The sequence below is a fragment of the Ammodytes marinus genome, assembly GCF_949987685.1.
Source record: "Ammodytes marinus genome assembly, chromosome: 23".
NCBI classification, from domain to species: domain Eukaryota; kingdom Metazoa; phylum Chordata; class Actinopteri; order Uranoscopiformes; family Ammodytidae; genus Ammodytes; species Ammodytes marinus.
Window position 1 is genome coordinate 17,166,016 of NC_137227.1, and position 27,500 is coordinate 17,193,515.

The following is a 27,500-nucleotide window of genomic DNA, read 5'->3' on the forward strand; positions in this document are numbered from 1 at the left end:
CACTCACTCACTCACTCACTCACTCACTCACTCACTCACTCACTCACTCACTCACTCACTCACTCACTCACTCACTCACTCACTCACTCACTCACTCACTCACTCACTCACTCACTCACTCACTCACTCTCTCACTCTCTCACTCACTCACTCACTCACTCACTCACTCACTCACTCTCTCACACACACACACACACACACACACACACACACACACACACACACAGCAGTCCAATACTGAGCCATTAGCTGAGTGAGTGCTGACATGGGAAGTTGTTAACACGCACATGAACACAGGAAATTACTCTGAGACATCCACACACATCCCCCCCCTGCCCCCCCCCCCCCACACACACACACACACACACACACACACACACAGAGACTACATACACGATCGCTGGGAACAGATAAATCAATCCTCTGGAACAAGAGCTGCGAGCTACTGACTCAGGGATTATCGTCTGGCTGATAGAATGAAGCTGCTGGGTGACAGTAAAGAGAGAAGGAGAGGCTATATCTACTTTAAAGCTGCTCCGGGGAACTTTCACTTTGTGTTCATTCTAGCGCCCCCTTTGGGACAAAAGCGGTAGTGTTTTTACTACACCAACTGTTGTTCCTGGGTGAGCGTATACCCCATGACAAAGGCATTAAGAAAAACTATATAAAAATAGCATTCTTTGCACTGATGGTCTCGTTTGCTGTTACATGTCATTCATGATCATCAGAGGAAAAATTAGACTGTTTCAGAAATATTTAAAAGTTCCTCGTAGCTGCTTTAAACAGGAATCTATAGGCCGTTTAGGTAAATGGTAGAAATAGGCCGGAGATCATTCATTTAACAGCCAAGCTAGCGGAGAGATAGCAGGTCCACATTAAGGGGTGGAACAGCTCAGCAATACTCTCAGATCAAAAACCGTGCCGCGCTGCTTCATTAACAAAGTCGAATCGACGCACGCACACACACACACACACACACACACACATACACACACACACACACACACACACACACACACACGCACACACACACACAATATGTAAAACGGAAAATGAGGCAGAAAGTTCAGTCTGCTCTCATTAGGCTCCGTGCCTTCAAACAGACTGATCATGACTACTGTTGCTACGCTGCAGATCCACCACTCAGAATTCTTTGTGATCTTTAAAGGTGCAGTGTGTAACTTTGGGGTGTGTCAGAGAAGTGAAACATTTTCTAAGGTATATTCTCATAACTGAATACACAACTTTCCTCACAGGAAAATGTGATCCCTGGAACACTGTTTGAAGTTAGAAAGCTTGCTGAAAAGTTACTGTTTCACTGTTGTTGTTGTTTACAGCAGCAGGGCCCACAGTTTGGTTTCACAAACCTATTCTAGTCTCATGTTTGGTTTCAGGTTCCTCAAAATAATTGTATTTATTGATTCATGATGACAATCTGACACATTTCTACTTAAAGGTGCAGTGTGTAATATGACATCATCAAGAAAGTTCTACAAAGTTCTAGAATGCAACGCTCCCTGGGTAACCCCAACCCTTTCGAATAATAACAGAAGCTACAGTGGCCTTCAAGGACAAGAACAATTCTACATTTTAAACAATGCACCTGATGACATTCCAACTATGACACTTTCAAGATGGCGGCACTAGGCCTTGGTCCAAAATATGCAGAAATATGGACATATATGAGACCCTTTCTAAGGAAAAAAATAATAATTAAAAAAAAAAAATTCAGCTATTATGCACTAAATTAAATGTACTTATGGATGGATATTATAATTACTTTCTACAAAATCTGCTAGGAAATAAAACCCAAAATTCGACACACTGCAGGTTTAAATGCTATTCTCTATGTCTGTGACTAACAGTGAACTAACCTCTCTACCTGCATCATATGCCTGTATAGTTTACCCTGCTTTCCACCCAGTCATTTAAAACCCCACATTGTGTCTTTATTTCTCCAGGCGTTTACATTTATGAGTTGATTTCTCCTGTAGGTTTTGATGCTCTGGGTGACCTGTTGAAGCCCACAGTCCCCTCACACAGCGCGCCCCCTCCCCAGATGGCTCTACATCACCACCACCACCCCCACCACCACCCCCACGGGGCCAAGCTGCTAGCCCACGACCTGGACTCCTCTCTGGCCAACCTCGTGGGCAGTGAGTGTCTCTGGATATCTTTCTAACCCTTTTTTTTTTTTTTTTTTTTTCTCTAACCGTTTATTTATACAGGTGAATCCCATTGAGACCGAAGACTCTTTTGCAAGGGAGACCTGTTTTCCTTTCCCACGTTACCATTCACACACACACACACACATTCATACACCGATAGCAGCAGGCTAACTATCGCCATTCACACGTTACACACTATACTAAAGCACCTCGTGTTAAAACAACCTGACCAACCTCTTGGGCAGTGTGTGGCCGCTATTGTATTTGAAATGTTGCTAACCTGTTTTGGAAGTTGTTTGGTAGAGATGCCATGAACAACAATTAACAAACTATTTCTTCTGTTTTCTTCCCTCCTCAGATCTGCAGTTCGGCGGGACCCAAACAGTCAAGAAGTAAGTGTCCTGACTCACTCACTCACCCACCCACCCACCCACTCACTCACTCACTCACTCACCCACCCACCCACTCACTCACTCACACACTCACACACTCACTCACTCACTCACTCACTCACTCACTCACTCACTCACTCACTCACTCACTCACTCACTCACTCACTCACTCACTCACTCACTCACTCACTCACTCACTCACTTATCCAAAACAAATACACCTTTCTCTCCTTCATACTTATCCCCCTACTGTTGGCCAGCATTCCCTACCTTCAGTCTGCCAACATACATTAAAGCTTTCACAACTTAAAGCCAAAAAATCTAATTTATCGTTAAAAGTATTCCCCTGGCTTTTAAATTAAGCTTATAAGGTTTGTGAGAAAGTGCTTTTGTAGAGCGTTTAGAGGCCATAACGACTGTAGTACATTAGACTAAAAATTCATGGGTCTGCTCGACTTGCCATATTGTTAGATTTTAAAATTCATGATGTGCCCCACAGTCAATATAAAATCATTTTCTTCAACTAAAAGGAACATTTTCACTGCTTCTTCTATCTTCTAAAACATTATTTTGTGGAGTTTTGAGAAAGTGCCTTAGAGGTGCGCTATGTAACTGGGTGTGTCGAGAAGTCAACATATTGTAAAGTGTATTCTCATAACCGAAAATAAACAAACCAAGGGTGGTCGACCCGAAACCACAGGGTCGGTGGTTCGATCCCCCGTCTCCCCGCCACATGTCCAAGAAGTGTCCCTGGGCAAAGAGACACTGAACCCTAAATTGCTCCCGATAGTTAGCTTGCACCCTGCGTGGTAGCTGCTGCTGCTATCGGTGTATGAATGTGTGCTCCAGTTGTAAGTCGCTTTGGATAAAAGCGTCTGCTAAATGACAAGTAACGTAATGTAATGTAATTTCATTTTCCTTTATTTAACCTCGAAAGATCAATTGAGGAGTGGAGGACCCTCTTTTACAATGACGTCGAGTTAATTACAGATACACAATATACAATGAGAATACACAACAAGCTTACAAAGAGACAACAACAATTAAAACATTCAGATCAATTGAATGAAGCAGAACAATAGCCTACTTAAAACAGTTACAAGTGGAGTGGGGCTGATTCAAAATAATAAGTTTAAATTGGTTAACAGTTATTATTATTTTAAGTTGATGTTGTAGGCTGTTCCAGTAATGTAATGTAATGTAATGTAATGTAATGTAATGTAATGTAATGTCTCCTCCAGGCCAGACATGCATTGGACCCAGCAGCCCGGGGAGAAGAAGCTGACGGGGGGGCAGAACTGGCAGAATAAGACCATGACCACCACACAGTGGGGCCCCGCGCCCATGGCAACGCAGCCCATGCCTGTACAACACGTGGTACGCAAAACCCACACTCTGAACATGCATGTATTTTTGTATATGGAACACTGCAAACTGATTGGACGTCATAGCAGTTGTATACGCCCATTATACAACAGTTAGGAACCAATCAGATCGCTTGATTTAAGCCACCCGTTTTATAATGTACGATGGACCATCCATTGTGTCCTGAATAAAGTCATTATTATTAGTATACGCACACTTACACACATATTTGGAGCCAGAATGAGTCAATGTACTATTAATAACATGGTACGCAAAATGCACACTGAACAAGCATACACACACTTACACACTTGATCAGTTTAAAGCATGGCCCTTCTATGCCAGCAATCTTCTGGCTTTAATCACATTACAGCTCCCTGCAATTTCACCAGGTCTTCAGCGGGCAAATTGGAGGTACAAACATGCCTTTAAATTGCTGGAAATATCTGCATGTGTGAAAGGGGCTTTAGAGGCAGAATGGATCAATGTAATAATAATAATAACACATCGTATTTATATTGCGCTTTTTTCAAATGCTCATATACGCTTATATGTGGTTTATAATGTGATGTTCTTGTCCTTGAAGGCCACTGTAGCTTCTGTTATTATTCAAAAGGGTTGGGGTTACCCAGGGAGCGTTGCATTCTAAAACTTTCTAGAACTTTCTTGATGATGTCATATTACACACTGCACCTTTTAAACCAAATTTACCTGGCAGAGAAAATGGGGACTGTAAAATGATGACATCACAGTTTAGATCTTTGAGCATTGGTCATATACATACAAAACCAAAACATGAAAGTTTTAGTGAGTTTTGTATCGAACTTTTCCATTTTAAATGACATTTTCCCCCAAATGTCAAGTCATTCCTTCAGCAGCGAATAAATCAGTTTTCTGAAGCTGCACAGAAATATTTTAAATCTTTTATCTTAACTTGTAGTCTCATGAATCTTTCAGACACAGTCGCTCATAGAACAGCGAATATAAACGTGTTGCCGTGCCGATGCTGCATTCTGTCTGTGTGCATGTGAATGTTTTGTTCTCTGTTGTGTCGCGTGTATTTGAGCGAATTGACTTGGTGCAGAATATAGCTGCCTGTGCATGCTGTCGGGTGTGTGTGTGTGTGTGTGTGCGTTTGTCTCTGTGTGTGTGTGTGTGTGCATGCTGTCTTTGTGTGTGTGTGTGTCTCTCAGTCTGCATGCTGTCTGTGTGTGTGTGTGTGTGTGTGTGTGTGTGTGTGTGTGTGTGTGTGTGTGTGTGTGTGTGCGTGCTGATCTTGGCAGCTCCTGATTGTCCTCCTGATCTCTGGAGCAGTTTCTGGCTGACGAGGACAAGCTGTCACTAACCCTCCACTTCCTCTCTCTCTCTCTCTCTCTCTCTCTCTCTCTCCCTCTCCCCTTTCCAAATATCTTTCTTTTTTTACTCTCTCTCTCCATCTCTCTCTCTCTCTCCCCCTCTCTCTCACACACACACACACACACTCTCACTCTCCCATTTTTTTTTGCACTGTCATCCACTCTTCTTCCTTCCTTTAACTCTGTTTCTGCCTTGTCATCTCGTCCTGTTATTCGCTACATGGCCCTTTGACATCTGCCCGTCCGTATTCTAACCCCACACCCCTATTTTTCTCTCCCTTTACTTGTTCCCCTGTGTCTTAAATCATTGCCTACTTTCTATCATTCATTTCTCTATTTTAAACCAATCTCACTTTCATCTTTGTCTTTTTTTAACACCTTCGACTAACTTTTCTTACATATTTTTTCCACGCATATGCCTTTCTTTGTCTCCCCTGTTCTTCTACTTCCTCACAAATTCTCTCGTTCCTTTTTTAAATCCACCTTTCTATCACTCTTCAACTTCTCTTGCTCTTTTTCTGTCACACCTTTATTTGCTCCCCTCTTTTCATCATCATTTCATTTTCTTGGATCGTGTCATCCCCGACCCCCTGCTGTGCTGTGTGTTTCTCTCTCTCTCTCTCTCTCTCTCTCTCTCTCTCCGTTTGTCTCCTTCTCTTTGTCTTTTCTCCCTCCTTTTTTCCTCCTTGCGTCCCGATGCAGAATGGAATGTTCTATACTAGTTATGTAAGTACCTAACCCTTCCTGTTAAAGCTATATTGCGTAACTTTTTCATGAAAATTAATGATCCGTTACATTCAAGCCATCACCGAACGAGTTGACACAAAGTTGATTAAGCCCTATCAGCTCCACAAAAATCTCTCTGTATTTCTCAGTATGGCAGCGTTTACAAACTGGTGTCCCCTCCCCTCCCGACACTGGCACAAGAGCTCAGAAAAATCCCAAGAAGAGCCCACGAAATGTTTCAGTTGTTGATTCTACTGCTAAGAAAAAACCTGAACATACAGCAGAAGGAATAAAACCCATGTTTGATCACCGAAAGCTTGCGTCATGTAGATTTCGCAGACAGTGTTGTTGTTATTACTCACAACAATTCAACATCAAGAGAAGTTACGCACTATAGCTTTACGTTGAGCTGCTCTATGACTTCTCTAATGTGCTTACAACCTTCCTTTTAACTGTCTTCCCCTTCAACTCTCTCTCTTCTCTCTCTCTCTCGCTCTCTCTTTCTCTCTCTCTCTCTCTCTGTCCCCTCTTTCTTTCCTGCGTTCTTTAGAGACACTTTTAACATGATTTAACATTCTGCAAACACCCTTCTCACCTCCGTATCACTGTCTCATGATCTGTACTAGTTATATGAGCGCTAAGTAAACTGTCTGATATACCAGGAAGTCAGAACAGGGCTTTGTTTATCCTATAAGCTAAAACATTTCACTCTAGTGCTTGCTTTTTTTTTTTTTTTTTTTAAGATTTTTTTATGCTTTATTGATAGTGTAGAGACAGAGTTGAAATGGGGCAGAGAGGGGAGTGACATGCAGAGAACGACCGCGGGCTGGAATCGAACCCGGGTCTGCTGCTGGTCGAGGCCCATGGGGGGGGGGGACGCCCTACCAACGGAGCTAAGGGCGCCCCTTGTGCTTGTTTAACACTGATAGTTTTATCATTTTTCTAACAGCGTTTTACTGTACTCCAGAAGTACTCCCTTACTACATTCCATTTTCAGAGCTTTTTTTTTAGATCAAGTTTTGCCTTATTTGTATCGTGGAAACCCTCCTCAAAGACGACATATTATATTCATTGTCAGGTATTTGTTTTTGATGTTGGACTCCTATAGAGCAACAGCCAGACACGATTTACCTTACAGTGACCTCTGTACATCTCAACGTCTTTCTTCCATTTTTCTCTCTTAAAGGGGTTGCGTAGCGTTGCCCTTCCCCCTTGCACATAGTGGTATTCTTTTCGATCCCCTAATTTGACACAACTATCCGACATTGTAACAACATTTATAGGTCAGGAAATGACACACACACACACACACACACACACACACACACACACACACAGGAAAAAGTATTATTAGCTCCTCTTCAAAGTCTCAATACAAGAAGCAACAATAGTTGATTTAAAATAACAAGTTTTGCGTATGAACACAGTTTGATACGGCCTTATTAAATAAAGCATGAGTGACCCATGCTGTGTGTCTGGGTGACGGGTTTCTCATTATAAAACAATACGCCCACACTTCAGTTTATTCTCAGTCGACCCCACGCAACATCCCCGCTGTCGAAAATAGTCGAGGACACATGTACCAATTAGTGCCTTTTAAATTAGTGGGTCGCCTCTGGAGTGCAGGCTCGAAGGTTCGATCCCCCGCCTACCCGCCACTTGTCTAAGTGTCCTTGGGCAAGACATTGACATTGAACCCCAAATTGCTCCCGATAGTTGGCTTGCACCCTGCGTGGTAGCTGCTGCTGCTATCGGTGTATGAATGTGTGTGTGATTGAGGTGAATGTGTACAAAACAATGTAAAGCGCTTTAGGTCTGTTAAAAACCAGGGAAAAGAGCTATATAAGTGGAGTCCATTTTACCATTTAAATTATCATTTACTCAAAACTACAAACAAACTGGAAATTACTGAGCCAATAAACTAACTAAATAAACTGTTCATGTGTGTCTGACTTAAAGTAGCGAAGAGGAACTTTTAAATATTTCTGAAACAGTCTAATTTTTCCTCTGATGATCATAAATAACATGTAACAGCAAACGAGACCATCAGTGCAAAGAATGCTATTTTTATATATTTTTTCCTAATGCCTTTGTCATGGGGTATACGCACACCCAGGAACTACAGCTGGCGTAGTAAAAACACTACCACTTTTGGCCAAAGGGGGCGCTAGAATTAACATCCTTTAACATATGTATTTGACTTAATTCGATGGGAGAATTGGAAGTCGCACTAAATCTGACATGTGTGTATCATGTCTGTGTGTTTGGATTCGCAAACTGTGTGTGTTTTGAACCAGTGATCTCAAGAGAAAAATCAATGCGATATATTTTTTTCATTTTGGGGGTGTTTTCGACTTTAGCTGATAGTATCCAGCACAGAGTTGAAATGGGGGAGAGAGAGGGGGAAACCTGGCAACCTTTATTTATATATCCTGCCTTCGGGGGAACAGGCTGTGAAAGTTGATCATAACCATTGATCTGTCTGAACCGGCCGGTTGCCAGAGAAGTAAGAAATGGAACAAGATTCAAGCCAAAATACATCAAAATAAATGGTGTCAGATGTACGTTTATTGCTCACTGAGTAATACACTGTAGTGGCTTAGAGGGTTTAGTGCTTGAAACAATGATTCGAGATTTAAAGGTGTAGTCAGCTATTCTGGAGAATGCTTATAAATATCTCCTCACGATCCGCTACCTGTCTGTACCGTGTGTGTGCTGTAGAGAAAAAAATAATACACAGCCTAGGCTCTGTAAACTGGTATGTAAACAAAGGGGGCCCATCGCAGCCAGCATAATTCTGTATAATTTCTTTTTCAACACACGCACACGCGCACACACACACACACACACACACACACACACACAGTACAGACAGGTTGCGGATCGTGAGGAGATTTTGACATCAAGCGTTCTCTAGAATCGCTGACTCCACCTTTAACTTGACTTGCACAGCCATCTGTACCTGAGTCACGCTTGAGTCAGCAAAGCATCTGTCGCACAGTTTATCTGCTCTGTCTGTCTGTCTCTGTCCGTTCGTCTGTCTGTCTGTCTGTCTGTCTGTCTGTCCATCTGTCTGTCTTTATGTCGGCTTGTGCTAAATGACAGCGGGCGTCACTTTGATTTTATTCCTTAAGCGTGTAAAGATGTTGTCTGAGAGAAACACAGGGCCGGCGAGAAACTGTTTATGCTTCAGTACACATCTCCTCTCTATCACTATCTCCGTCCAGCTGTCTGTCTGCCCCACAATGCATCACTCTCTACATCCGTCCGTTTGTCTGTGTCTTTCATTTTAAAGGCTCTGTAAACCTGGTCTAGAAATACGAAATATCAATATACAATGGATCAAAGTTAGGTGTCTCAATAAGCTGTTGCAAATATCTGAAATAAATGTTCATAAATATTATAGTTTAAAAAAAAATAAGCTGGGGCGCTCCGGTGGCGTAGTGATAGAGCGCGTACCATATTGGCTCCGGCCTTCGTTGCAGTGGTCGCGGGTTCAAATCCGACCCGTGGACCTTTACTGCAGGTCATCCTCTCTCTCTCTCTCTCTCTCTCTCTCTCTCTCTCTCTCTCTCTCTCTCTCTCTCTCTCTCTCTCTCTCTGTCTCCCCATTTCAACTCTGTACTGTCTAATAAAGCTTGAAAAATGCCAAAAAATTATCTTTAAACATTAAAAAAAAAAAAAAAAAAAAAAAAAAAAAAAGCTTTTTCGCCGTCTGGACCGTTTGACAGGAGTTGTGTGCGCGTGACCATATCAAAACAGTCTCCATGGCATCAGTGTTCTTATAGAATGTTTAGGGGCAGAGAACGGCTGTGATTGGTTGGAAAATACCTATTGTGTCATAAGAACCAGAGCATAGCCGCGCCGCCGCATCTAAACCTGTAAAGTTAATCAAACTGAAATGACAATATCTTTCATTTGGATTGATACATATTGCCTATAACTCTTTTCAGATGCTGCTTACTATCATGCAACTAACTCCCTAAATAACATAGTTAGAGGGAGTTTGTGGATTTGGGGTTCACAAGGGGCTTTAACACTCAAAGCGTGTCCTGCCATTTTTGAATTTTTTTTTAAGAATTTTTTTTTGGCATTTTCAAGCTTTATTAGATAGTACAGAGTCTGATAGTACAGAGTCAGACATCAGAGCCTTATCCTCTGATGTCTAATGTGTGTGTGTTTGTGCGCAATTCAAAACACACACACACTCCACACATATATAACTGCCACATTGCGCGTTGACTTATTCATTATATTATGCCTTACAGAGGAGGCTGTTTGCTATTTCTGCGACGCGCTACAACAGTCAGAAAAAAAAATACATTTGTCTTTCTCGAGGACTATAATGAGATGGTCTATTAATATTTCCTCCTCCCTATAAGCTCGATTCATCCTCCCGTCAAGAGCTGATGCATTTTCTTTCTTGTGTTTGCTAAATGTACGCTGAAGGCTCCGGGATTCATTTCACCGTTCACTGCTGACCAAACAATTGAATCTTTACGGGCCTTTGGTCTTATACCGTATAGGGTTTGATAAGTTTGTTTAGCTGGGAGAATAATTACTTTTTTTTTTCATTGTGCTGCTTAAATCAAACCCCACGGGCAATTTCTCTGTTTGCTTTCTCCTGTCAGCGAGTGACAACAGATGAGAAAAAGAAACTCAGTTGATAGCTTGTCTATGAAATGAGATGCCTTGTTTAAAAGTCTTTTCAGTTTCGAGCTCCAGAAACGTTTAAAGATTGTCTGGTTGTGTTCAGTCTAGTGACTTAAAGATAGGAATTTTATTGTCAACAAAAACTCAATAAAAACTCAAAATCTAATCGGTCTCTCTCTCAATACTCACCCACCATGTCAAAAGCATTTTACTCGGGGGCGCCTTTAGCTCAGTAGGTAAGGCGTCCCCCTCCCGGACCGGGCCCAGCAGCAGACCCGGGTTCGATTCCCACCCGCGGTCGTCCTCTGCATGTCACTCCCCTCTCTGCCCCATTTCACCTCTGTCTCTCTGCACTATCACATAAAGCATACCATTCTTAAAGGTGGTCTGAGGAACTTTCAGTTTGTGTTCATTCTTGCCCCCCCCCTTTGGACAAAAGCGGTAGTGTTTTTACTACGCCAGCTGTAGTTCCTGGGGTGAGCGTATAACCATGACAAAGGCATTAAGAAAAACTATATAAAAATTTAATTCTTTGCACTGATGGTCTCGTTTGCTGTTACATGAGACTGTTTCAGAAATATTTAAAAGTTCCTCCTAGCTACTTTAAGAACCACAGAAAACAGCTGCTCAAGAACTTCGGGGGGATTCATCTTGTTTTTAAGTTTTCTTCAGTATCAAAGTAATCCAGTGATAGTTTTGTTGGTTCAGTGCAAACAGTAACAACATTTTAACTAGGGCTGGCCCGAATTATTCGAAAATTCGGATACTTGTTCAGAAAATTAGTATTCGGAGCTTAAATTAGTATTCGGAGCTTCGTTTTTTTTTTTTTTTTTTTTTTTTTTATAATTTTTTTTTGCAAGAAGCTAGTACTGCAATATAATGTCATCAAATAATTTTATATTTGGATATAAAAGTTAGTAATATTGTAGTAGTAGTAGTAGTATTGCTCATTTAGGAGGATATTACATCACTAAGTGTCATAGCGCATCCATTACTTCACCTCCGAGCGCGTAAATCTTCAACAAAATATGCAGATACTGTCAAAATCGGTTCCAGGGAGTATATAGGGATTATTAATTAAAAAAAAAAAATAATAATAATAATTTTATTTTTTATTTTTTTTTAATGTTGTTTTTGATGGTGTGTTTTTCTGGAACGAATATTCGAATATTCGCTCGGAAAAACCAACGAATATTCAAAGCCTGAAAAATGGCATTCGGGCCAGCCCTAATTTTAACTAACATAGGCTATAAAAAAAACCTTTTTGAATGGACCACAACGTTTGTTTTTGTTCAAGATACAAACAAGAAATACAATGAAAACATATTTTTTACATACAAAAAGAAAAAAATGAAAATATATATAATAAAATAAATAACAACACACACACACACACACACACACACACACACACACACACACACACACACACACACACACACACACATGCGTAATAAGTGCTTGCATAGTATTTTTCCGAGTAAAAATAAATAAATACAGTACATGGTAAAGATAGTTACAATGATAACAAAAAGTAAAGTAAAACATTTCATTACAATACGTGATTTCTAACATGAACAACTGTGAAGGAGCATTTTTAAACATGTGCAGAGATGGAATGGAGCGAATGTTGACCGGCAGATTGTTCTCATATAAAATGAGTACTGCCGTTTATATTTTTATAAAAGTTGAGACTGCTCTAGTCTGGCTTGACCACTTCCGCCAGCGTCTATTAAGCGCTGGCGTCGGCAAACAACGCTACGCCTCCATTGGCTGCTTCCCGGGGTTAGCCCCGCCGTAGATGATTGTGATTGGTTTAAAGAAATAAAAACAGGCCAGCCCAGTTTCCCCCCCGAATAGACGGCTCTAAACGGAGTGCTTCCAGACCATACTACTTGCTGTAGTTTGGTCTGGCTTTGCGAGACTAAGACTGCTCTAACAGGTCATAGTCAAAACACATGTCTGTTTTAAGTGTGATTGAAGGAAGACATTTTAAATTTTTTTATTTAACTTGCAGACACATGTTGCATTTGTTCGCTCATCTGCATTGTTAAGTAATGACCATGTGACACAGTGTTTGTGTTGCCCTCTATGTAGCGCCCACATGTTGTGCTTCAAACGGAGAATCTAGCCCTTCAGTTCCGCTCTTTGCACATTGAAAAACGAAGCTAAAACAGTCGTTAAATACTGAAAATACTGGCCCTGACTCTAACCAAAACAACACGTTATTTGTCTAGAGAATCGATTCTTAGCGTGATTGCATAAGTAGCAATTAAAGGATAATTCTAGTGTTTTTTTTCCCCTGTGAAAAAGCTAAAGAAACCATTGTATTGCTTTGATTAAGGCAATCCATCACGCCTAGTTACACTGACTGCTGCGTTAATATATGATTTCACTCTGCGAATTACTGCGTTCAATGGTAAATATGTTTGTTGTCATTGTGTGTGTGTGTGTGTGTGTGTGTGTGTGTGTGTGTGTGTGTGTGTGTGTGTGTGTGTGTGTGTGTGTGTGTGTGTGTGTGTGTGTGTGTGTGTGTGTGTGTGTGTGTGTGTGTGTGTGTGTGCGCTGTTACATACTCCAACTGGGGACTTCCAACTCTGGCAGACTGGAGTGGAAGCACTTTTAATACCTCTGCAATGATCGAGAGAGAAAAAAAAAAGAAATGCGTCAGTTGTCTCGTTTACAATGATGGATTAGGGCTTGTGAAGGCAGCACAGTGGCGTGTTCCTACACACACACACACAGACACACACACATAGACACACACACACGGAGAGAGAGACACATACACACACACACACACACACACAAGAACACACACACACACACATACAGACACACATACACACACACACACACACAGAGAGAGAGAGAGACACACACACGTGCAGACACATGCACAGACACACACACGAACACACAGACACACACACATAGACACACAGACACACACACACGGAGAGAGAGAGACATACACACACACACATACACACACACATAGACACACACAGACACACACACACACACACACGGAGAGAGAGACACACACACGTGCACACACCCACACACACGCACACATACACACACGCACACACACACACACATACACACACACACACACACACACACACTTACTTTCCTGAAGGTGTGTTTTAATGGGTTTTTTGAAAGCAGTGGGAGCCTGTGACTTCTGGGGGTGAGCGGCTCGACCTCAAGCAGAGCCAACAGTCACAACTGAAAACTGCAGCAAATAAATACTACGATAGAAAGTTAAGTTAAGTTACTGTATTAGTCAATTGCTACATTGAAATTCATCTTTTCTCATCTCCCCTCTCAAGTTACCCCACTCCAGAGGGGGTCAGAGCGCAGGGTCAGCCATAGTACAGCGCCCCTGGAGCAGTTTGGGGGTTAAGTGTCTTGCTCAAGGACACAATGATAGAGATAGTGGGCACCGGTGCCGGGGATCCAACCAGAGACCTCATGGTTACTGGTCGGCCCCTCTTTCCTCTAGGACATCCTACCACTTATAAACAACGGCTAAAAATTGCCCGTCATGTTGCATTTGAGGCCCGTTAAACCGTTGTAAATTTGATTTGTGAAGCGAAAGGGGGGCATAGCTAAACACCAACACACACACACACAGACACACACACACACACAGACACACACACACACACACACACACACACACACACACACACACACACACAGACACACACACACACACACACACACACACACACACACACACACACACACACACACACACACACACACGAGCCGCCCCCTTTTAAAGCTCTAATGATCGCTCCCATTGGGATTTCTCTAAGTGCCTCTTGCTGCACCGCTGTGTTGTGGCTGTGTCCTAATGTGAATACTTTATCAACATTAATCGAGTTCTCCTTGCACATACATTACACACACACACACACGCACACACACACACACACACACACACGCTAACATTACGCTCTCCGTGCCTTTATCGTGTTCCGAGTCACACACGTCTGATAGAGTAGAATGCGATATTTATCAGAGTTAGAGGAAGAACTGAAAACGGTCTAAAAATGTTTCTATTTTATTTGCTTATTCCGCCCTGTAAATTGGGGTTATTAGGCTTTTTAAATAGTTTTTTTTAAGAAGGTGAATTAATTGTTTATTTATTTATTATTTTTATTTTATTATATTTTGATCTTTCTTTGTTGTTTGAATCAATGACGTTTTTTATTGTAAGTTATTTTTCAGGAAATGTACCACTTTATGAAGCGTTTTTTTATTCTTATATATATCATTGTGTCCCAAATATGCTGTACAACTAAAGCTGCCTCGCCCCGAAGTCCTTTATTAACATTACGGCAGCCCCAGTAGCCCCCAGTAGCCCCCAGTAGCCATACAAAGGTCTGTTACAAAGGTCTGTTACCTGCTCCTACTTTAATTTAATAAATGTTTTATTTTTTTGCTTGTCGTTTAGGCTCCAGCTCCCATGGCTTTTCCCATGGCCTCACCGCAAGTGCCTGTGTATGGAATGGTGAGTTTGCTAACAAACAAGATTCAAGATGGTTGTATTGTCATATGCACTACAATAACAGAGCGAGAGAACAGTCGGTGGCAATGAAATTATTTAGTCTCGGGCTCCTCCAACAGTGCAATAAAGAAAGCGTAAAAGTACAAGAGAAACACAAGTAGGAGAGCTGAGACCTAAATACAAAACTAAATAAATGTAAAATGTAAACAGGGGGGCGCCCTTAGCTCAGTTGGTAGGGCGTCCCCCCCATGGGCCTCGGCCAGCAGTGGAACCGGGTTCGATTCCAGCCCGCGGTCGTTCTCTGCATGTCACTCCTCTCTCTGCCCCATTTCAACTCTGTCTCTACACTATCAATAAAGCATGAAAATGCCAAAAAAATATCTTAAAAAAATAATAATAATTTAAACAGACGTGCTTATCCAGATTTCGACTGGTATTAAGTGGCAAGTTGTAAAGTATACAAACTGTACATGTAAATGCCGTCATCATATCCTTCAATCACAAACTGTACATGCAGAAAATGGCAGCAGCTGAGGTTTTCATCGCTAATTAATTTGTTGAGGATTTTCCCGATAATTTGATTTGCGTTTGTTTTTTATTTACATTTTTCACAATCAGTTTTTAAAGAAAATGTATTTGTGTTTTATCAATTCAATATATGTGAAAAAATAAAATAAAATCTTAAAATAATTAATTTGAACACCATTTTTGTTTATTGTATTTTCATGCTTTTCATTTTGTTTTGTATTTTTGATATGTCTGAAATAAATTGAATCAATCAATCAATCAATCAATCAATCAATCAATCAATCAATCAATCAGTCAATCAAATAATGTAAATAAAGTGTTTTTGAAAAAATCTTAATTATAAAACCTCTCTGTCCAGGTCCCTCCCCACCAGATGGGTCAGATGGGCGGGGTGCAGTTCACGGGCCCTCCGCCAATGATGTACAACCAGCCTGTTCTCAGACCCACCAACCCCTTCGCACCCATGCCAGGAGCCCAGGTGACACACACACACACACACACACACACACACACACACACACACACACACACACACACACACACACACACACACACACACACACACACACACACACACACACACACACACACACACAACACACAACACACAACACACACAACACACACACACGATCATTAATATGATCATTAATTACATGTAACAGCAAACGAGACCATCAGTGCAAAGAATGCTATTTTTCTCTAGTTTTTCTTAATGCCTTTGTCATGGGGTATACGCTCACCCAGGAACAACAGCTGTCATAGTAAAAACACTACTGCTTTTGTCCAAAGGGGGCGCAAGGATGAACACAAACTGAAAGTCCCTTGCGGCACCTTTAATCAATACAATTAGATTTTCTATTAACACCAATACAAGTCCAACTGACTCCTGTCGAATCAATTCACAATTCCAAAGCTGGACTCGAAACAAAATCAATAGTCCGCTCATAAAGAAACATTTTTACATTTTGATTTATGTAGAGAGATGTCAACAAGCAAGGACCAAGTCAACCAAATACAAATGTTCTGTTTTTATTTAAATATCTTGAGGCCTCCGGGAGGTAAAACAATATTCAGTATTTCACATGAAAACAAGGAAAGAGGTCCGGCATGTCTTAAGATATGTTTATGTATTATGTTGTGTAGCCTAAAGCTGTTTTTATTGTATTTAAATTCATGTTGAGAAATTCTTACTTTGGTATCCAACGAAGGGTGACCAATTAAAGAAATACTTCACCCATACGGAATTGGCGTTCTATCATTATAAAATTGCTATTATAATATATTGAATGAGGTTTTTCTTCCCTAAAGCCCCTATCTCACTGGGGTGCGACAGTCTGCGACAAGTTGGAGACACAAAATTGCGAGAAAATATGCGAATTAGCAACAATTTTCACTTGCAGTCTCACTGAGTTGGTTCCTCACGACACGTTTGCGAATGTCCTGGCCAAAACTTGCCGGGAGATCGCATTTATGTCTCGCAAGCGTCGAACGAACGGAATGTCAGTCTCATTTTTGTCTCAAATCAGTCGCAATTTAGTTTCATATGTCGCAAAACCCTCGCAAAGTTGTCTCACATTTCTCGCACTTTCTGACTCGCGGAAACTAAATTGAGAAGGGTTTGCGACGCGTTTGAGACACATGCGACCACTCTGAGACTATTTTGAGACTAGATTTGTCGCACACTTTTTTTTGAACATGTTCAAAATTCAAGCGACAGGACTGCGAGGCTCTGCGACTCATGAGAGGAAATTGAGACCCCCGCAAACGTTTGGAGACAGTTAGAGACTCCTTCGTGAATGCAGTCTCCAACTTGTCGCAAACAGTCGCAGCCCAGTGAGATAGGGGCTTTAGTCTTACCTTGGCCCAGCTGTCCTGTTAATCCTAACCCTACATTTTACCATGTGTTATGTCACACAATGTAGGGTTAGACAGTGAGACCATAAAACACTCTTTCTGCCTTTTCTCAGGCTAGGATGAACCGATTTCTAAAATGTTTGCACACTTATACTACACAGGATCTCAGAGTTCAATACACCTTCATATTCCCACCGGTGAAATAGGTCTTTTATTTCCAATGCATCGTATAAAATTACCAAATAAAAAAAATATATATTTTATGATATTTTCCTTGTCTTTTCAGATGCAGTTTATGTAATCCAGTCAGGGGAGGGTGGGGAAGCAGAGTGCCAAAAGCTACAAACAAACAAACAGCAGAAGAAGAAGGAAACACACAGGAGGAACGATCTGATGATGTCATCACTAGGAGACAGAAGGGCACAAGATGGCCGACCAACCGACCGACACCGAGTAACAAGTTGGAAAGAAGAGAAGAAGAAAACGAGTGAACAGAGAATGGAGGTCGTTGTCTGAAACAACTGTGTGTGTGTGTGTGTGTGTGTGTGTGTGTGTGTGTGTGTGTGTGTGTGTGTGTGTGTGTGTGTGTGTGTGTGTGTGTGTGTGTGTGTGTGTGTGTGTGTGTGTGTGTGTGTGTGTGTGTGTGCCGTTTGACTTAAGTCACTTTCACGGACGGTCACACACTTGGCTTAAAACCAGTTGATTGTAGACACCCTGTCAGTGGTTAATTTTAGGGTAAGGTTAAGAGTGAGTCCCCAGGAAATGATTGTAGGTCTCTGTAAACAAACCCCTAAAGGTGAAATAGGTATAAGTGTGTGTGTGAGTGTGTGTGTGTGTGGCTTCTTTCTGTAATACAGTCTAATTTGTGTGTTTAAAATCCCATCGATAGAGTGAATATGGAAGAGAGAGAAATATGGAGGGTCAGACCGAAACCAGTCCGACTGCTGCAGAATTAGCTTTATTTCATACTGGTGCTATTTGTCCCTTCTGAGTTACCGTCTGCGTGTGTGTGTGTGTGTGTGTGTGCACAGCAGTTGATTCAGACAACCGCCCTATACAACAGACCTCCTCTCCATCCCCATCTCTGTTCTCCGTGTGTGTGTGTGTGTCGGCTCGCTGTCGAGTCAGCGAGAGATTTGAAAGGCTTAAAAAGTGTGTTTCCCGTAACGTTCTCTCGTCTCTGTTCTGTTGGGGATATCTTTGTATTTTTCAAAATCTGTTTTTTTTTTTTTTCTTCTGCGGCCTCTCCTGAATGTTATATCGGGGCTTGTACAGCGATCTGTTGAAAACCATTTGTTAATAGTAGTTGTTGAGCAGTTTAAGGTATTTTCTGTTAGTCATGCTGCATTGTTTTCTCTTCTCTTAAAGGGGCGGACACACACGGAGAAACAGGGCTTAGCTAGCGGTGACGACATGCTAACGATGATAAAACGTATCTCATCTAAATGGTCAAATGCAAATAAACAAAAGTTGCAGAATTTCCCAAGACCTGGCAAAGTGGTACAGCAACAGTTATACGTACAAGATATTAAAGGTGCAGTGTGTAATATGACATCATGAAGAAAGTTCTACAAAGTTCTAGAATGCAACGCTCCCTGGGTAACCCCACCCCTTTAGAATAATAACAGAAGCTACAGTGGCCTTCAAGGACAAGAACAATTCTAAATTTTAAACAATGCACCTGATGACATTCCAACTATGACACTTTCAAGATGGCGGCACTAGGCCTTGGTCCAAAATATGCAGAAATATGTACATATGAGACCCTTTCTAAGGGAAAAAATATTAATTCAAAAAAAAATTCAGCTATTATGCACTAAATTAAATGTACTTATGGATATTATAATTACTTTCTACAAAATCTGCTAGGAAATAAAACCCAAAATTCTACACACTGCAGGTTTAAGGGGAATATTTGATTACTAGCTGTAGTCACCTGAGCAACCAGGAACATGCTAGTACCATCTAGTTTCATTCTCAAAATTGAAAATAATTTGTATTAAAAAAAATTAGAATTAAAAAGCTCACTCAGCCAAGCTAGTTAAGTTAGCCAGTTCGTTAGCTTGGTTGCTAACGGGACAGAATGTCCATTGTTTATTCGAAAGACGTAATTTGGTCTAAAAATCATCCCTCTACATTTATTTGTTGTGTCCGTTTCACCAGAGGTCAGCATTTGATTTTGATCAACGGCAGTAATTAGTTTTTCATTCGTTAACCTAATCTGCCTTCCCTAGCGATGACCCTAGCGATGATAACAATATGAATGATCTCATGTCACCGGTTTAAATACCTGCTGTGACCAGACTTCCTTTGACCCTTTCATGTTGACAGTACAGTAAAATGGAAGAAACTTGGTGGTTTTGTGAGGCTAAAGGGTTTTGGCTAGCTGCCCGTTAGCCCCTGGGTGACCCGTGTGTATCCGTCCGTCCCGTCTTCATCAGCTCACCAGCCAGACTCAAAGGTTTCGACACTAAAGAGCTTTCCATTCGGTCCTCCCCGTCCCTATTAGCAGATTCACATGACGTGCCAATGATTGATGACAGCAGCACTGAGTGAGCGATTAAAAAGTTACTGAATCAAGTTGAATTCACTTTAAATTGCACTGAGTCAAAGTGAACAGTGTGAGTGTATGCACCGACAGCCAAACGACCCTGAACTTTTGGCATCAGCCCCTCGCTCCACGGTTCCAGGAACATTTTGGGGATCAAATTTGACTAAAGAGGTCACGGCCATTCCTTAGCCAAAGCATCCAATCGCCAAGAGTTTGACTGTTGGTGTATGTGTGCATTATGCGTTTATAGTGTGTGTTCACATGTGCATTATGCGTTTTAAAGTGTGTGTTCACGTGTGTGTTTTCCATTGAGGGCTATTTCTGGGGGTTCAAATTTGTGTGTCAGATTTTCGAGCCAAATTTGAGCCAGCGAGTTTGACACCAAGTGTGCTTGTTTTGTTTTTTTGTAAAAAAAAAAGAAAAAAAATCAAATGTTGTTGCAAAATGCACATGCAAAAACTTTGCACTGAAGTGACTATCCTGCCGTCGTAGTGTGGAGAAGTTGCCGGTTCAATCTGGCTTCTGGAAAAAGGTTGAGAAAGAGATTTGAAGTTTGTGGACATTTTTTTGGGGGGGAGTTTTACTTAAAAAAGGTTTGTCTAATCTACCGGCCACTGTACTGTGGCGGGTCGCTCTCAGTTACTTTCCTGCCATTCTGACGATGAACTTGAAACGTTTTTGTAGTGCCATCCCCGGTCCCGTGTCCACACATCCCATCAGTGATCGTTCAGTCGCATCGCGCTCATCATCTAGCTACGAAATCTCTCTAGACTCTCGCTTCTGTCTCTCCACTCCGTCTAGTCGGTCTATCTCTAGAATGCTTTTTTAGCCTGCTTCTCCGTCACTGTTTGGTATGTGTAGATATGATGAAAAAAATAAACTAAATAGTAATAATAACCAGTTTCTGTCTAGATCGTCTGCTATCACCCATCACTGTCGCTGTTGGATAGATATTGCCTCTTAGACGCTTCTTGTCGCAGTCTTGTGTTAGCTTAGCTTAGCCTCTCGTCATAGTAGCCGTAGCTTTTCCCCACCTTGTCCTCACTCCTGCCAGTCAGTGTCTAGTATCTATAGCTCTATTATCTCTCTCGTGGTGTCCCTGTCCTTAAGCTTGTAGGCCAAACCTTCCCACTCACCTTTCCGCGTTGTGATTCTATTTTCTCTAGATTTTAGCTAGCTAGCTTTTCTTTGCGCTGTTAGCATCGCTCCAGTGTCTGGTAGATAAGGTCCTCCTCGTCTTCTTCTTTTGTTTTTGTTTTCGTTGTCGCGACGACATCGGCCGTCTCCAACCTCTCGTGATGATGTCAGCACTCCGACAAACTGTCTCTGATTGGGCCGTCGTTGAACCCAGATAGCAAATCGGATAGCTCGGATCTTTGTGTCAAATAGGAAACTTTATTGGCCATTGGAGACACACACACACACACACACACACACACACACACACACACACACACACACACACACACACACACAACACTTCAAGTCAAGTACAGTTCGTAGCAACAGTATCCACCTATCAGTTGGACGGTCAAACAAAAGTTCAGGTCCAGGTCTTGATAGTAAGAAATGCGTCGGTTAGGTTTGGTTTCTGTGTTCTAGAACTATGTTGCAAAAGTTCTGAACTCTTGTCAACATGAACTCATGAGACACACAAGACTTCAGGTACAAAATATACTTGTAGCAGTTTGTCTGCTCAGCTAGCGACTTTCGGCTAGCCAAATTCAGTCCTGGAAAAAGTGGTTAGTAGCAACAGTATCCACCAATCACTTGGACAGTTGAACACAAGTTCAGTTGATCTGATAAATGCGTCGGTTAGGTTTGGTATCTGTGAATAGAACATATTCAAAGAGTGTTCTGGACTGTTGTCGACATGAACTGCCTCTGACCCCGTCAATGTCCTAAACTGGGACTCCTCTAAATGCAGGTATATTTTTTTTGGCTTTCGGATTCCAACTTGGACTCTCATTAGACTATTTGCTTAATGGTTGTCTGCGCAGTTTGGCACAGAAATGCGTTCTAAATATGGATCTTTTATCATTTTTTTTTTCTTTGGGGGAGCTGTCTGACTGTCTCCCAAAGAGTTGTGATGAATTGGCACTTCAGAGAGACAACCGGTTCCCGTGGCAATGGTCCAGAGATCAGACCCATAGTCGCCCTGGAACTTGAAAACAATGAATCATATCAAGTCTGAACTGCAAGATCCGATAATTCCTGATGTTTGCGATCACCTCTGCTGAATACAAAGTGGGTTGGCTTCGGTTTTAGACTTTAGAGGACAGTGAACTAAGCCAGTGCCAAGGGAGGGATTCGTTTGCTATTGCCAAAATCACCTGAAATCGAAACCGTGTTAAAGTTGTTTGACACAGTCCGACGTGAACCTATAATCCTACTTTTTGCGTTCTTCTTGGTCAGTTATTAGCATTTCTATCATTTCCAGGTTTCTTGTCATTTTAATTTTTCTGCATGGAAGTTGCGTCCTGCTTGTTTAGCGATGAGGTTTGCTGCATCTGAAGTGGTTCAAAAATGGTTCGAATTTCGGGGTTCCGTAATAAGGAGACTACTATGAGTCAAAGTGAATGTTCCTGGCACTTTTCATTGTGTCCTTAACATCGATGTAACTGCCAGTGATTATAACAGCTTCATCATGTAGGTGATTTTTGTTAGGATTATACGCCTATTTATCGGGGGAAGGAGTTTGGCCGAGCATGCAGGCCACTCCCTTTCAAACTCAAACTCAAGACACTTTCTCACATTTACAGTTTACCACAGGGAGTTCCCCCAAGTTTACTACTGTTTCTGTCCATTTGGGGATCGTCAGACCAGGCTTAAAAGTTTTCAGTCGACTTCAAAATGCTGCTGCTGCTGCTGCCGCCACCACACCTCTCTGCATTGTTGTAGCATGAATCTAGGTGGCGCGAAGGACACACAGATAAACCTTGATGTCATATTAAAACCCGTCTGTTTCTCTGCTAAAGGCCATGTGTATCAAACATTCGGAGAGCAGCCTTTCTCTTGGCCGGCCATCTCTCAAACTTTTCTCGGGGTCGGGCGAGTGCATGGTTGTATCGTTTGTCGACGTTTGATGTTCTGATTTTTTTCCCTTCTCCAAAAAGCATGTGTTAAAGACAGTGATGGTGATGATGAAGATACATTCTCGTTTTTTTTAATAACGTCTTGTTGTCAAGGTGAAGGGTGCAAGATACAGTAGATAACACTTTCCTCGACCAGTCGTTTGCCGTCCGTGAAAAATACCAGGTTCAGAAGTTTGTTGGACTGAATCCGACAGTATGTTTGTACCGTCGATTTAAACGAAGCCACTGTAGCAAAAAGGGAGCGCCAAATTGTTTTTTTTCTTTGTGTTTTATTAAAACTTACCTCTCCCAAAGATGTCACATTTGTAACTTGCTTCACATTGCAAAGATGTGTCCTTTTTTGGATTGTCTACTGGATTGGCGCCATCTGTTGGTAGCTGTGCGTCGCAGTCGACCAGTGTAAAATTCAGCGTCAAAAAACACCACAAAAAATTGGAACTAAAATGTTAACAAACGAGAGAGGCTGTTTAAACGGATACATATTTCCTAATTTTGTCAGTGCGTCGGTGTGTCGAAATCGAAGAAAAACTCTCTTGTGCACGTTCTGTTTTTTCTACATCTGTGTTTTTTGGTAACGAAAAAACCCTCGGATTGCTGCCTCACTATTCTGTATATAGAAGAAAATGCGCACACACACACACACACACACACACACACACACACACACACACACACACACACATCACACACACGACACACACACAGAGCTTAAAGACATACTCTCATAATCTGCAACTGCATTATTTTGCAATTACTATTTTATTTTTCTGAACATGAAAGATGTTAGCGTTTATTACAGCGGTATATAGGTATGATTACTACTCAGAGCTGCAGACCTCCCCAGGATCAGCTATGAATTCTCAATGATGCCAAATGTTTTTTGAGCAGAGTACACCTTTTAAAATCTCTTTATCTCTCTCTCTCTCTCTCTCTCTCTCTCTCTCTCTCTCTCTCTCTCTCTCTCTCTCTCTCTCTCTTTCTTCTCTCTCTCCTCCCACCCCCCCATCTCTCTCTTCTTTGTACATTTTTTTCTATTTATTTAAAGCAGAATATATGGATTGTATCAAGCATGGAAAGGCAAACAACTAAATGTTACAGTTGACAAAAAAAAATCACAGGCTTTTATTTTACAGCAGTATATATTTGTTTATTCTAGGGATCTGTTTTCTCTCTCTTATTTTTTGGAAGAAATAAAAAAGTCGTTTTCCATTCCTAAACCAGTCTCTCTGTTTCTTGAGTGTTGAGTCTTGAATATTGTAATTGCATATGTTTATATATTTTATAACAAAGGTCTTAAATCAATGAATTCAAACAAATTAAAGGGACACTGTGTAACATTTGAAGTAATTTATTAGCTAAAATCAATATCCTCATTCATACACATGTCCTCATTGGTGTAAAATCACCTCTGCCAATAATCTGAATTATCCTCCTGAGCGGAGAATTACAAATATTAATATTACATTGTGTACATTGAGCGGGCAGGTCTTATGGAGGCATCCATGTTTTTGGAATGTCATCAGGTGCATTGTTTATAATTTAGAATTGTTCTTGTCCTTGAAGGCCACTGTAGCTTCTGTTATTATTCTAAAGGGTTGGGGTTACCCAGGGAGCGTTGCATTCTAGAACTTTGTAGAACTTTCTTGATGATGTCATATTACACACTGCACCTTTAAATCAAAATGTATGATCCAAATAAGGGGGCTAATATAGTGCAGTGCAATACATAAATGCACAACTTGAAACCAGCTATTAAAAGGAACAAGACTCCAAAAAGTCAACTTACATTTACATTCAATAAAAAAATGCATCAAATATTTAAACACAACGTAAAATCCAAGCCATTAAAAGAACAATGCCCATGAAGTGTAGAGTAATATTTAGTTGTTGAATTATGTAACTGAATGTGTTTCTGGGTAAATGTAGGCTCTGTAGCAGACAGTTTTTATAGTAGAGTGTAGGCCTGTGTGTGTGTGTGTGTGTCCTACGTCTTCTTTTTATTGTAGCATAATTCGTTTCAATAGGCCCTATCCTTCACCCTGGTTCCGACAGCAAATCATTCACAAGAGACAAAACACTGCTGTCACTCACTCAGTTATGATGCCATTTGATCGATAGGCTATGTGTGTTTGTCACTGAAGGTTGTTTATTTTAAATACATCCTAAAAATAAGACTGGATACATGATACATGATACATCACCCCGCCCGCCTGGCCTTGACGGGAGCTGGTCTGATGTGACTGAACAAACGGACACAAACAAACGGTTTCACTTTTCAGAGCTCGATAGAACGTTCTCTTCGAACCGTCACCGTGGGAACCCTGGAGTCGCCGTGGTAACAAAGTCAGAGCAGACACTAGACAGATGGCGGACTGTGTTTTATTAGGTGGACGTGTCACAACAAACATGGATTTACAGGTGTGTGTGTGTGTGTGTGTGTGTGTGTGTGTGTGTGTGTGTGTGTGTGTGTGTGTGTGTGTGTGTGTGTGTGTGTGTACATGTACACAGGTGAACACCCAAACATTATCGCAGGGAAACAATAGGCCTAACTACTGCAATGTTTTGGTTTCTGAAACAGTAACAAGGTGTGACCACATGTCACAGGGAATACGGGACATTTCAATACGGGCTCATTTCAGCATACAAAAATGTATCCAGTCGAACGAACGGTCAGTGACTTGGTAGAAATGGAATAGGCTATAATACATAGGCCGAACTAAGTAGGCTATGTTTTTATCAATGTGTAATCGCTTAAAAGTGTTCTTTCTTTTATTACCTGCTTAGAAAGAGCCTTGGCTATCTAGGGGCAGGTAGCCATGTTTCTACAGTAGCACAGACCAAGGAGAAGACCAAGAAGAAGTACTACAGAATAAATAACTAAACACATCTTCACCTCATCACTTGATATTGTGGAAAACCTTGAGGCAGTGGTGGATGATGCCATCTTCAGTTACTAGCTTCTTGTCCTTGAAGGCCACCGTAGCTTTAGTCAATTCTCTGAAACAGGAATGGTAAGTGAGGGAATGTTGCAACTGCAATCTAGATTTTTCACTGCTAGTTGACGCCAAAATACATCTTTAATACACAGTGCAGTGTAGAATTTTGGGTTTTATTTCCTAGCAGATTTAGTAGAAAGTAATTATAATATCCATAAATACATTTAATTTAGTGCATAATAGCTGAAAAGAATGTTTTGAATTATTATTTTTTCCCCTTAGAAAGGGTCTCATATATGTCCATATTTCTGCATATTTTGGTCCAAGGCCTAGTGCCGCCATCTTGAAAGTGTCATAGTTGGAATGTCATCAGGTGCATTGTGTAAAATTTAGAATTGTTCTTGTCCTTGAAGGCCACTGCAGCTTCTGTTATTATTCGAAAGGGGTGGGGTTACCCAGGGAGTGTTGCATTCCAGAACTTTCTTGATGATGTCATATTACACACTGCACCTTTAATACACACTCAGTGGAGTGCTTTTAAAGCTGTAGTGTGTAGAATTCACTGTCATTTTTCAGAACAGACGATATGGAAGACTGCAAAGATCCCAGACCACCACGACATCCAAGTTTGGAAGAAAGTTCGGAAGAAAAAATCTGGTACGGAGATGAAAAACTTTGGCATAGACAGAAGGTGCTATATTTGTTTGGGTTTAGCTCTGATCGTTGCAACATATCTTAGGGTCTCCCCGCAGATAAATAATAACTAAAAATATACAGAACATTTTGGTTTCACAAATGCTGTTTTTAGCATCTGAGCTAAACATTTAACAAGTACATAACAAAATATTTTATGTTTTCATGGGGCCCAAAATAAAAAAACAAATCCCCTGGCTGTTAGTAATCAACTGGCAAAGATACCGCTGTCTGCTTCTCCTGGGAAAATAACCATGCACACTTTGTTTTCTCTGCGTTGAGAGAATTCTACAAAAATCTTAAAAAATTATAATAATAAAAATACAAGCTATGTTAAATTTGTGCTGTCTTAAATTCATTTAACTTTTATTTATCCTCGAGAGACCAATTGAGAGGTGACGCTCATTTACAATGACGTCGAGTTCAAACAAATTCAAAGGAAAAACAACAATACATAAACAATATTCAATGCAAATACATCAAATACACAACAACAGGTGAAGAGAAAAACAATTGAAACATTTGCACAGTGGTGAAGAGTGGCAGCAATTAAAATGAAATGGGTGAAAGTACAATATAGCCTAATTAAAACAGTTACAGGTAGAGTTTGGCAGATTTAAGATAGTTTGTTTAAATTGGTTAAAGGATATGAAGGT

General features: G+C 41.1%; 2 protein-coding genes across 4 annotated transcripts in view; both read left to right on the top strand.

Annotated features, from left to right (window-relative positions):
- Positions 1 to 17,981, top strand: part of LOC307269200 (phosphatidylinositol-binding clathrin assembly protein) — a 93,954-nt gene extending 75,973 nt beyond the window's left edge. For all 3 annotated transcript variants that reach the window (XM_080052056.1, XM_080052057.1, XM_080052058.1), the window contains 6 exons: positions 1,995 to 2,156; positions 2,527 to 2,560; positions 3,802 to 3,937; positions 15,131 to 15,187; positions 16,071 to 16,190; positions 17,856 to 17,981. In XM_080052056.1, coding sequence (XP_079908182.1) covers positions 1,995 to 2,156; positions 2,527 to 2,560; positions 3,802 to 3,937; positions 15,131 to 15,187; positions 16,071 to 16,190; positions 17,856 to 17,870 — 524 coding nt within the window. In that variant the 3' untranslated portion in view covers positions 17,871 to 17,981. The remainder of the gene's footprint in view (positions 1 to 1,994; positions 2,157 to 2,526; positions 2,561 to 3,801; positions 3,938 to 15,130; positions 15,188 to 16,070; positions 16,191 to 17,855) is intronic.
- A 6,091-nt stretch (positions 17,982 to 24,072) lies between these two features.
- Positions 24,073 to 27,500, top strand: part of gpr185b (G protein-coupled receptor 185 b) — a gene marked incomplete at both ends in the record, with an annotated part of 171,215 nt that continues 167,787 nt past the window's right edge. The window contains one exon of the mRNA XM_080052060.1: positions 24,073 to 24,234. Within this exon, the coding sequence (XP_079908186.1) occupies positions 24,089 to 24,234 (146 nt within the window). The remainder of the gene's footprint in view (positions 24,235 to 27,500) is intronic.